This window comes from Lactuca virosa, chromosome 3, assembly GCF_052849685.1.
Source record: "Lactuca virosa cultivar CGN04683 chromosome 3, Lactuca_virosa_CGN04683_v6, whole genome shotgun sequence".
In the NCBI taxonomy this organism is placed as follows: Eukaryota; Viridiplantae; Streptophyta; class Magnoliopsida; order Asterales; family Asteraceae; genus Lactuca; species Lactuca virosa.
Window position 1 is genome coordinate 91,417,420 of NC_136428.1, and position 12,532 is coordinate 91,429,951.

At 38.9% G+C, this 12,532-nt stretch overlaps 1 protein-coding gene across 1 annotated transcript; it reads left to right on the top strand.

Moving 5' to 3' along the window:
* The first annotated feature begins 2,690 nt into the window (after positions 1 to 2,690).
* LOC145162481 (senescence-specific cysteine protease SAG39-like) lies at positions 2,691 to 3,808 on the top strand. Its single transcript, XM_079081615.1, has 2 exons — positions 2,691 to 3,123; positions 3,216 to 3,808. The coding sequence occupies exons 1-2, from the start codon at positions 2,691 to 2,693 to the stop codon at positions 3,806 to 3,808; spliced, it is 1,026 nt and encodes a 341-aa protein (XP_078937741.1).
* Positions 3,809 to 12,532: the final 8,724 nt, after the last annotated feature.

Below are 12,532 nucleotides of genomic sequence, written 5' to 3' on the forward strand. Positions count from 1 at the left end.
TAAATATTGTATATATGTTTGTATGTTTGTGTTACTTCAAAGTAATAATTAATAAATAATCATGGATATGCAATATTATACATATAAGTCACTTTAAAATGTAAATTGTCTATCTTATCCCTTTATATTTTAGTATATGTTTAACATTTTAATTATAATAAAAAATGTCTTTTAAAAGTTTTATTTCGTTTATAATAGAAAATAAATAAGAATCATCCGTACGTGATACGAGTTACATAAATGATATTTATATATTGCGTACATATTTTATGGACAAATATTATGGGCTTATAATATTTTTATAAAACATTGTTATAAATTTAACAAATTACATTAAATAACATTTAAAAATAAAGTATTATTTAGGATAAATAATCTTAACGAAAGTTATAGTAGTTGTGATGACAATCTGCTTGATCTAAAGAATGCCAAAATCTGACTTTGTACGAAGAAACTATGATTTTTCGAAGTTTCGGTATGACATGGTACAACAGTGTGCAACACATAAATCGAAATGGAAATTGGTTCATTGTTAGCCGAAACAATGTAAACAGGAGTTGAAGTACTCGTAAATACAATACTGTCGATATAGAGAATGTCGAGAACGGAGTTCATGAAGAATTTATGAATTTTGTACGGTATTATCTTCATAGACTGTAAATTTAAAAAGGAATGACAAATAGCCGACGGACTCTATGAGAAAGTTGTAGTACTTGTCGATAGGAATGTGTGGATGTAATAAATGTCGAAAACAAAGCTCGAATGTGAAAGCTATGATTTTTTCGAAAGTTGCAAAAAATACTCGCGAAAACGATCACATGTCACCAGTGGCAGAGCTACATGGGGCGTTGGGGGTACTACAACATCCCAAAAAAATTTGTTTTATGTATATAAAAAAAATTATTTGTAAACATTTCTATATTATTGTACCCAGCTAAAGAAATTATATCATGTTTTTTAATTCACCGGATATCGGGATATGATAACTACATAGAATATTTATTGATAATGTTTGTACCCCATATAAAAATTTCTAACTCCGCCACTGCATGCCACCACCGGGAGGGCGCCATGTGGCACCATGAAGTTGTGCAATTAAAAGTTATGTAGATATAAGATCAGCCTACTCACATGGTTGATCATTCACAGTTTTAGTAATACGTGTAAAGTTAATTTAATGAGAATTGTATCCTTATTACATTTTTTTGTTTGATATGTTTATTTTAGTGATTGCTATCTTAAGTTATTTTTAAAGGGTTATGAACGATTTGAACTAAGGGATTTCTTTAGATAAATGAGTTACATTAAGGGCCAGTGAAATGAAGAAGAAAGAAAGATTATCAAAAATTCATGTTGTAATTGTATTAACATGACGACCAATTATCTAGTGTCATACTGACAAGATAATTGTGAATACAAGATGTTTTATATAGTAAAATAGAGATCATAAGAAACGGGAATGTGATAAATAATCTAGGATATTATGTACTAACTCTACTCTTATTAAATATCCAGAGATATTATACATCCTATATACATCCTAATAGTTGTATGGCATGTAAGCTCCCAAAAAACATGTTGGTTGCACGGTCTGTTTCTCAAATATGAAATGTTTCCCACATACTAAGTTACAGAGAATATAGTATTTTGTCTACGGGTGGGGGATATTGGAAAACTTGACCCATGTCCGACCTGTTCACAAATTTATTTTGTAACAGCCATCATGGGTGGTTTCGCAATAGTGTTTGTGGGAGTTATAGAGGTTACATTGACGGTTTTTAACCATTACAAAAGGGACTATAAATGCATGTTTTGATGTGTTTTTTGAAGTGAAGCCTTTTGGATTTTGAGAGAGACAAAAGAGAGCATTCAATGGCAAATATAGCAAGATTTAGGTTGCGATTTGTGAGGATTTTGCGATACGTGATTATCCTCCGCACCAATGAAATCAACGATCATCCGCTTCCGCATCGCAATCTGGGTATAGTCCGTAGTCGTAATCCTTCACTTGAGGTTAAATATAAAATGAAATTGTCTAAATTTCTCATCCTTGAGGTCAAATAGAATATGATATGGTTAAATTGAAGGTATACTTCTATGAAATGAAGAACATCTCAACAAGATGCTCTAACTTATATTCTCTATTAAAATACATCAATTTAAATACAAATCTAATTATCAAATATATGCAATTAATTGTGCGTGCATATCTGAATTTGGAACATTAAAAACCAACCAAGAAGAAATGGTTATAAATAACAAATATATATCACCAGACTCTTAGAGAATTTCTCCCATAACATATGTTGGACACAACTAAATTCCAAAATTGTGGCCAAGTTATGTTTTGTAAGCTTTTAACTTACCTATGCCTATATGTTAAAAGAACGAATGAGAATGCAATAGTTTCAGCCTTCAGCAGTACTACAGTCCAAAATGGAAATCCAACATGGTTAGTGTCATCAATCCTCTATCTAAACAACTTATACCGTGCGTTTAACTTCATTTTAATTAATATAATTAATATTAATATCATACCATCTGATCTTCTACGTACTTGAAAACATATATTTCATTTTTCAAACAAGGACAAAATCATTTCTTTCTATATAAAGCCAGCCTCTCAGCAAAGAGTTTACTCCAACTTATATTCATATCCCCTATTTCTTATATCTACAACCACTATGTCTATGTCATCCACAAACCAGACATCTCTGGCATGTTTGGTTTTACTCTTCTTCTCAGCAACTTTGCTTTCACACACTGCATCCCGGTTGCTCCCTGACATTTCAAGCTATGAGAGCCACGAGCAATGGATGGCTCGTTATGGACGTGTGTACAAGGATGCTGATGAGAAAGAACGGCGTTCAAAGATTTTCCAAGAGAACGTTCAGTACATACACTCATCCAACAATGGCATGAACAAAGGTTACAAACTAGCAGTCAATGAGTTTGCAGACCTTACAAACCAAGAGTTCACAAGCACAAGGAACCGATTCAAGGCACATGAATGTTCCGCATCCACCTCTGCTTTCAGATATGAAAACGTGACAGCAGTCCCCTCATCGATGGACTGGAGAAAGAAAGGTGCAGTAACACCTATTAAAGATCAAGGCCAATGTGGTAAGCTAGCTAGCAACAATTGTTTTAGGAATTTCACAACTGAAACGTATTGTTTCTTGCTGAATTAAAAACTTCATCACGATATGCTGTAGGGTCTTGCTGGGCGTTTTCAGCTGTGGGAGCAATGGAAGGAATAACCCAACTGACAACAGGTAAACTAATCTCTCTATCTGAACAAGAGCTTGTGGACTGCGACACCAGTGGTGTAGATCAGGGATGTGAAGGTGGTCTTATGGATGATGCCTTTGAATTCATCCTAAAGAATAAAGGCCTTACAACAGAGAGCAACTACCCATACAAAGCAGTGGATGGAACATGCAACAGCAACGAGGCATCAAACCATGCTGCAACAATTACGGGTCATGAAGATGTTCCTGCTAATAGTGAAAGTGCGCTGTTGAAAGCTGTAGCCAGTCAGCCTATCTCTGTGGCTATTGATGCAAGTGGGTCCGACTTCCAGTTCTACTCTAGCGGGGTGTTTAGTGGAGAATGTGGCACGGAACTTGACCATGGTGTTACTGCGGTTGGTTATGGAACGACTGGTGATGGAAGTAAGTATTGGCTGGTGAAGAATTCATGGGGAACAAGTTGGGGTGAAGAGGGGTATATAATGATGCAAAGAGATGTTGATGCGAAAGAAGGAATTTGTGGCATTGCCATGCAAGCATCCTACCCCACTGCATAATTTGTGGATGATCGATCAAGAGGAATTAATATTGTATATTATATCTATAATCTATTTGGGGTTGTGTTAATACAAGGAAACTTATAAACTATGTACATGTATCTGAAAACTAAAGTCTTCAAGCACCTAGAATTTTCAAATTATATATGCATCTCATGAAAATTTGTGAGCTTGGATGTCTTTTCCTAATGCCATTTGCTTGCTTCTCTGAGCATGGCAATTAATGTCAACATAAGAATCACCTATGCAAAAACAAATATGTTGAAGCTGGAAATTTTTCTGAAGGTACAAAGAAAAAAATAAAACATCTATAATTCCAAGCAAAGAGAATTTAATGAATTTTGTGTTGAAAATCAAACTAATAGACACGCAAGGAAACCGACAAATAATATTGAGAATTATATGTCGATTAGTTGCGAATTATAGATCCCATTATTATTATTATTATATTTACCAAGTTTCGTCCAAAACCAGATCAATCGTTCACGATTAGATCTGATTATAAGAAAGGAAGAAGAAGACTGTCATGTTGTTGGACGAAATTAAATGCAAGACAGAAAGTAAAACCAACCTGTAGATTGCTGATCTTGAACTTCAGATAACTGCACGGATCGAACTCCTGTCCTTAAAAGGTTTTTACTTCGCTTCTACTGGCTGTAAGCAACAGAGTAAAACCCCAGGATTTAATGCAGACCTATCGATCTTCCAACAGCACTGGAAATCGACAAACACAAAGCGAATACTCAGAAACCAGGAAAAAACGCAGAGAGTGGGAGAGAGGCTTTCAATTTTCGTGAGGTAGCCAAATGGCTCCTACGGAGCAGTATTTATAGGTATCGAAACCCTAGAAGGCATGACACGGGCCCCCATAGGCCGGCCCCAGAAACCCTAGGGCGACGATTTGCTCTCCAAGCAAGCCGTTTCCTGATCCTTCTAGAATGCCCCGATGACTTATCCTCCACGAAGTCAACGCCGGTCAACCATTTGACCGGATCGGCCTAAATCGCGCCATTTCGTGCACTCGCGGCGTCGGCTAGTGCTAGGCTAGGCTAGGCGCGCGCGTGGACTTGGCCCATTCCTTTGATCCACTAAAGCCTTTGAAGGCCTATCAAGGGAATAAGCTTATAAACCCACAAAAGTTTCTTCCCCCCCCCCCCCCCCACCAATGTGGGATACAAAGGAAATTGCCAACTTGCAAATGCTTTATATATATAAAGTTCCAACAATCCCCCACCAAGTTGGAAAGTTTCCTTTCACTCAGACAGATGATGTCACTTGGGTGTCACGAAGATTAAACCCTAGTTTAATGGGAACAAACAAGAAGAGACTGATTCAATGGTATCCTTATAGGTTTAAACCATGAACCTTAATGACCTCTCTGGTTTACCCCCACACATCACAAGTCATCTTTGTGTTCTTCCTGAGCGCTAATATGGCCATGCGTTATAAACCCTTTTCATGACCCTTTAGAAGATAAACCATTAATCTTCACTTGAGGCGGCACCACCTCTAGATCATATAGGCAAAGTTTTACAACATCTTCGTTGCTTAGATGTCTCCAAAACTTTGTTAAGAGTCGTAACTCAACCTCGTTCTCGGCAACGACGTACTATCCTACCTTACATGGATCTATCAATAATGATAGTACCTTCTACCGTTAGTGACTTCGTTGTTACCCTTTAAACTTGAGAATTAGGAGCACTAATGTCAAGTTGGGTTTCCATCACTAAGCGATTCTATTGTGGTTTTAGACCCATGACTCTCGTGCTAGATGTAACCAAATCTCTCGTCAGAGGTTTGGTAAACGGATCTACCAAGTTTCTACTTGTCTTGAAATAGACAACCTTGATGGTACCACTTTCAATTAGTTGTCTCACAAAATTGTGCCGCAAACCTACATGTCTCGACGTCCCATTATATACCGCATTATATACTTTAGACAGTGTGACCTCACTGTCACAGTACATGGGTATTGAAGGCATAGGGATATCCCACAAACGGATATCCATAAGTAGATCTCGATTCCACTCTGCCTCTTTGCCCGCTGCTGCTAAGGCAATTAGCTCTGCTTCCATCGTTGAATGAGCTATGCATGTCTGTTTCTTGCTCGCCCAAGAAATAGCACCACCAGCTAGAGTATAAACCCAACCACTTGTTGATTTTGAATCACTAGTGTGATCAATCCAACTGGCATCGGAATAACCTTCAAGTATTCCGTTAGATGACGAATACGTCAACTCAAAAGTACTTGTCCTTTTCAGGTATCCTAGTACTCTACCCACTGCCTTCCAGTGCTCCGTCCCTGGATTAACAGTATACTGACTCAGTTTGCTTACAGCGAATGCGATGTCAGGTCGAGTGCAGTGAGTAGCATACATCATGCTTCCAACTGCACTAGCATATTATAGTTGAGCCACTGCTCGACCAGAATTCACCTTGAGTTTCACACTTGAATCAAAAGGAGTGTTGAATTCTTTAATGTTCAAATGTTGAAACTTTGTCAGAACTTTCTCTATGTAATGAGATTGACTCAGAGAAATCTGACCACCTGTCCTTTTCACCTTGATACCAAGAATTGTATCAACTTCTCCAAGATCTTTCATCTTAAAGTTCGAGGATAGGTATTTATTCGTCTCAAGAATACCTTCTAGGTGAGTGCCAATGATCAACATATCATCAACATAAAGACATATAACAACTATGTAATCGGATGTATGTTTAGAATAAATACATCTGTCAGCACTATTGTGCTGAAAACCAAAGGCAGTCACAGTGGTGTCAAATCTCTCATGCCACTGTTTAGGAGCTTTCTTCAACCCGTACAAGGATTTAACAAGTCTACACACTTTGTTTTCTTGTCCAGGTATCACGAAACCTTCAGGTTGCTCCAAGTAAATCTCCTCCTTGAGATAACCATTTAGAAAGGCTGTCTTCACATCCATTTGATGAATGTACAATCCTTTCAAAGCTGATATTGCTATGAGAGTTCTAATAGAACTAATCCTAACAACTGGGGCATAGGTATCAAAATAATCAATACCTTCTCGCTGCCTATAGCCCTTAGCAACTAATCTTGCTTTATAGGCAGATATGGATCCACCTGGATGATACTTTCTCTTGAATATCCACTTGGATCCTATGGGTTTTCTCCCCTTGGGTAGATCAGTTAACTCCCAAGTTCCATTACCCATGATTGAATTCATTTCGTCATTTATAGCTTCCTTCCACAAAGGAGCATCTCGAGAGGGAATGGCTTCAGTAAAGGTCTTAGGGTCATCATCCAAATTAATGGCAAAGATGACCTCTCTCGTCACTTTCTTTTGTGTTCCTTCGACCAAATAAGAATAGAAATCGTCTCCAAAACTTTTCTCAATTCTAGCCCTAGTACTTCTCCTTGGTTCCTCCACAATAGGAGGAGGTGGTAGTAGTTCTCGAGAAGTACTTGTAGGTGTTGTATGACTGGAGTTTTCTTCATCCCTAGAAAACTTGTCCTCAAAGAATTCCACATCTCTGGATTCCACAACAACACCTGATTCAATATCTAATAACCGGTAAGCCTTGCTATTGTGAGCATATCCAATAAATATACTCTTATTAGCCCGTGCTCCCAATTTAGTTCGCTTAGGATCAGGAGTCCGATAATAAGCAACACACCCCCACACTTTCAAATAGTCTAGGTTAGGCTTTCTACCTTTCCACAACTCATAAGGGCTTGTAGGAATCACACGACTAGTGATCCTATTTTGAACATAGCAAGCAGTCAATAGTGCTTCCCCCCACAGATTGTTTGGTTGACCCGATTGGTTCAACATACAGTTGACCATCTCACAAAGGGTTCGGTTCTTTCTTTCAGCCAAACCATTCTATTGGGGAGTATATGGTGAAGTTCTCTCATGTTTGATTCCATTCTCTTCACAGAATGTGTCAAACTCTTGGTTGAAATATTCCCCGCCTCTATCCGAGCGAAGAATTTTGATGTGTTTTTCAAGTTGATTTTCGACCTCAGCCTTATACCGCTTAAATGCATAAAAAGCTTCATCTTTTGATCTCAGCAAATAAACATGTAGATATCGACTGAAGTCATCATAGAATGTGATGAAATACCTTTTTCCTCCTCGAGTAAGGATTCCATTTAATTCATATATATCAGAATGAATCAACTCAAGCAATGATGTATTTCTCTTAACTGATGGAAATGGTTTGTAGCACCTGGTTCCTGGTATGTATTTTATTTAAGTAATGTTGCATTTTTGGCCTGGGACTCGGCGAGTTGAAGGCCCAACTCGCCGAGTAGAAGCGGGATGAGACGCGGGATTTAAGTGATGGACTCGTCGAGTCGGGTCCCGGACTCGACGAGTAGGCTCTGACTGGACAAAACCCTAATGTGAGGGTTTGCACCCTATTTAAACAACCTTATACAGCCTCCATCGCCCCTTTATGCTCCCAGAAACCCTCCATAGCAAACCCTAAGTGTTTTGGTGCAAGATCTAAGGCTTTTGAGTGATTTTTGTGGGTTTTAACCTCAAGGAAGGAGGAAGAACATAGAAGGATCAAGAGGAGACTGAAGGATTCGAGTTTGGTTCATCATTTGCAGTCTTTGAAAGGTATAAAGTCTGTACCTTGCTTGCTTGTTTGTTAGATCCCTTTTTGGGGAAGATTTAGGGCTTTTTAAGCCATATGAGGTAGCCAACCATGATTGCAAACATGGTTGGGGGTCAAGACTTCGGATCTAAGTCTTGGGAAGGGTCACAAGGCAGATTTGGGTTGCTTTTGCACTCAAGGAAGGCCCCATGCAACATAAGAGCCATTTTAGAGCCTTTTAGGCTCAAAAGTCCCATGCATGCACGTAAAGTTCGAAACTTTACGTGCTAGATCGAGCTTAGGGGCTTGGATCTATCTTTTGGTCAAAGGTTGTACATCAGAAATCGAGGATTTAGGATGTGGACGTTATCGACTCGGCGAGTCCGTTCTTGGGACTCGACGAGTCCAAGGCATAAAGTCCCATGACTGTTGAGGGTCAAAAGAACTCAGTTGGGTGTTAGAAAGGTTGTAGAAGGTCCGAAGGAGTGACCCAATGTATTGGACTTAGCCTTAGACCTGGAGTTCATGGGACTCGATGAGTGCTAGAACAGACTCGGCGAGTCCAAGGCAATCTCCTTATGGTTGAAGATGAACTCGACGAGTTGTTCATACAACTCGGCGAGTCAAGGTCAGAACTTGTTCATCAGATGAAGGTGAACTCGACGAGTTGTTCATACAACTCGGCGAGTCGGATGAAGGTTCATTCGATGTTCATATCGAAGAGGAACTCGTCGAGTCGTCGCTAAACTCGACGAGTAGGGTCGTGGATGAGGACAGTTGAAGAGATAGGGACTCGACGACTTGGCGGCCCAACTCGGCGAGTCGGGTCAACTGGAAGTTGACTTTGACTTTGACTTGGACTTGGTCAGGGGTAAAATGGTCATTTTACCCTAAGAATAGATATCAGACTCTGATTAAGTGTTTTGTGGGGGTTATAGCCGGAGGATTTCCGGAGCAGCAGCAGACAGAGATTTCCCGCACAGATTATCAGCAGCTACTCGTTCGAGGTGAGTTACCTTCCAGTAGCGGTGGGTCTACGGCCACAATGCCGGCCCACCAGTAGGAGTTGTATGTTGGATGATTGTCTTTGTGATATCATCCAGGTTTGCTACTACCTGATATGTTATATGCTGGCATGATATGTTATATGTGATAGCAGTAGAGTTCGGTTGTTAGGACCGAAGGGTAGGTCAGGCACCCCAGATATACAAGGCCCATCATTGGCCCAATTTTCCAAATTGGGCCCAACTCCCTAATTGGGCCTCATTCAAAGACCCATTACCAAAATTGGCCCAAAATACTCTTATCCAGAGAGCCCATCAAGGCCCAAGTCCATCTAGTCCAAAGGCGGCCCAATCCCGAAGCCCAAATCGCAAAAGCCCAACAGGGGTCGTACGTTGGGCGTACTCTGCCTTGCACCATCGGGGTGGTTGACTCTGTACGTTGGGCGTATAGAAATTATGCGGGGCGTATGCAGGGTTTTCAAGGTTGTAGAACTCGTTACTCGGTACCTGTTCGGCCGACTACCGAGTAGTGAGTACTCAGGAGTACTCGGGAGTACTCGGATTCGGTAATTCATGTAGAAATATTTTTAGGGAACTTATATATGTCAAAATCATAAGTTAAAATCTTAAGTTGATTGAAATATATAACAAATTAGATACATGTGAATACACAAAAATGGAAAAACACATAATGGTCTCACTTCGTGAATAATTATTGAAAATTTAAGATATATATGTAGTAATAATCACATGTGTGTGTTAAATAATAAATCATTAATTATATTATACATATTAATCACCGAGTTGATCGGGTTTTACAACACTGCTCAGTTCAGTAAGGGGCCGATCGGGGAGTACTCAGGATTATGTAACTCGCTCGGTAAGGGTCCGAGTAGCGAGTACTCGGCGAGTTTTACAACACTGAGGGTTTCACCAAAACCCTAATAAGTGCTTAATGGCTTAAGCACTTAAACCCAAATTTCATATCCATCACCAAAAGTGTCTTAGAACCATAAAGTCTCGAACTTTAAGACTTTGACGTCCAGAAAGCTCTTAATACATGGTCTTAATCCATTAAGACCTTTCTACTACATGCATGGGACATCCTAAGCCATTGGTACATCATTTTTATCACTTAGAACTCTTTATAGGGTCTAAAAGGACAACTTATTTCGTCCAAATCATATCATGCACCAACTTGGGGACTTTGGGACAAGAAATGGTTCCTTAAAGCTAGCATGGAAAGATCTATATCATACAAGCATAAAGTTTGAAGCTTTTTACCTTCTGGAGCTTCTAGGGCACAAAACAACTTCAGATCTACAAGCTTGTTCTCCTTCTCCAACTTCTTGATGCAACACCTTCTTCTCCAACTACTCAAAACATACTATATAAGCTTACACACTCAATGAAAGGATTAGGGTTTGGGGAAAACGGCTCAAAGCTGTGGAGGCTGAGGTAAGGGAGGGTTATGAGCTCATAATGATGCTTATATAGCACTCAAACCCTAAATACTAGGATTTCCTCCTGACGTGAGCACGCTTAGCGTACACAAGTGTACGCCCATAGTACTAAGGCGCGCCTAGTACGCTTGGCGTACTTTATGTACGCTTAGCGTACTAGCCTTGTTCTCAAAGTTGCAACTTTAGCCCTTAGGCTTCTCATGGGTCGACTCTTCTAACCCCAAGGACTACAAATGACAAAATAATAATAGAATAGAGGATTCAGAAATACCTTCAAAATCTCAAGATGTTACATAGAGAGTTGTTTTTCACGTCATTATGTACATACAAAAAGGATATCAATCACAAAAGATGATTTTAAGCCATTTTGTCTGTATAGCTTCTTGAGCAGTTTTCTTTTCCTCATCCCAATAGATCTCAACCACTTCAGGCTTGTATTTTGAAAACCTCTTGATCTAGTATTTCGTGTTTTCAATAGCTTCCTCATTCTAAGGATCTTTGACTATAATCACAACTATCCCTGTCCATGGCCTGCAAAAAAAATAATTTTCTTCAGAGAATGGATCAAAAGGTTTGTGCCCAGCCACTTTCTGTGGTTTTTCGGATTTGTGAGCCAGATCATGCTGCAAGTAGATTGCTAAAGCAAGATGATTTGCCCTCTGTTTTGCACTTCTGTTAGAAGACCCTTTGCCTACCCATGAAGCTTGTTGATGTAGGTCTGTGTACTTGAATTTTTGTTTATTTTTTCCGGCACAGAAAGGACACAGTATACCATTCAGGTATTTAACCTTTAGTGTCCCATCTCTTAGCTCTTATAAGGGTTTGTTTTTTGTACTCAAAAATCTCTAACTCACTGAATTCGGATTCTTGATCAAAATCAAATGGCATTATTAGTAGCCAAGATTGAGAAAAAATCATAGATGCAATAATAGAGCATTAAATATCAGTATATCACAAAGGTATAGGTGGCACGTAAAATCATAACAGGTGGTAAGTAAAGAAACTATTTTACTGAAACAAGTGAAACAGAAAAAGAGATACAATGAGTTTCAAGTAGTCATATACTTATTCTCATATAATACATGAGGGATCAAAATCGATGCCTAGCTAGCCATAGAATGTTAAAACCTTATTCAATTCAAGCACAGTGTGAGTAACAATTCAAGCCGTCTTCCATATCTCATACAAACTATGGTCACTATCAAAACTAACAAAAAGATCTTCAGATTAATTAAGGACTTAAAAAAAGTATAAGATGGAAAGAGATATTTGACTTACTATGGACAAAAATAATTCATCATTCTTCCAAATTAGGTTACCAATACATTAACCTATAACAAGCAATTAAATGAAGAAACTTCATTGAAATCTTTGTTAGGTTCGACTTATCAGGAAATCAAAAGAAGAATCAAATTTGAGATGAAAATGTTGTAAATTTCAATAAACCATGCCAAAATCGAGCAGAAATCACAAAGAGTGAAGATGAAGTTAAGCAAAAATTTAGGTGATAATGTAAGATGTAACATCCGGACTCCCAGGTATATTATTTATTTATTTATTTTTGAGGACTATTGAGCAACTCGACGAGTGGCTGCTACAACTCATCGAGTAGAATCGTGTTTGGCCACGTGGGATTAGTAACCTACTCGACGAGTCAGGGAGTCGACTCACCGAGT

Bases quoted from the DNA above. Each gene is read 5' to 3' on its own strand.
- LOC145162481 (XM_079081615.1), top strand. From the start codon at position 2,691: ATGTCATCCACAAACCAGACATCTCTGGCATGTTTGGTTTTACTCTTC. The intron at 3,124-3,215 runs GTAAGCTAGCTA...GATATGCTGTAG, and splicing joins TAAAGATCAAGGCCAATGTG to GGTCTTGCTGGGCGTTTTCA.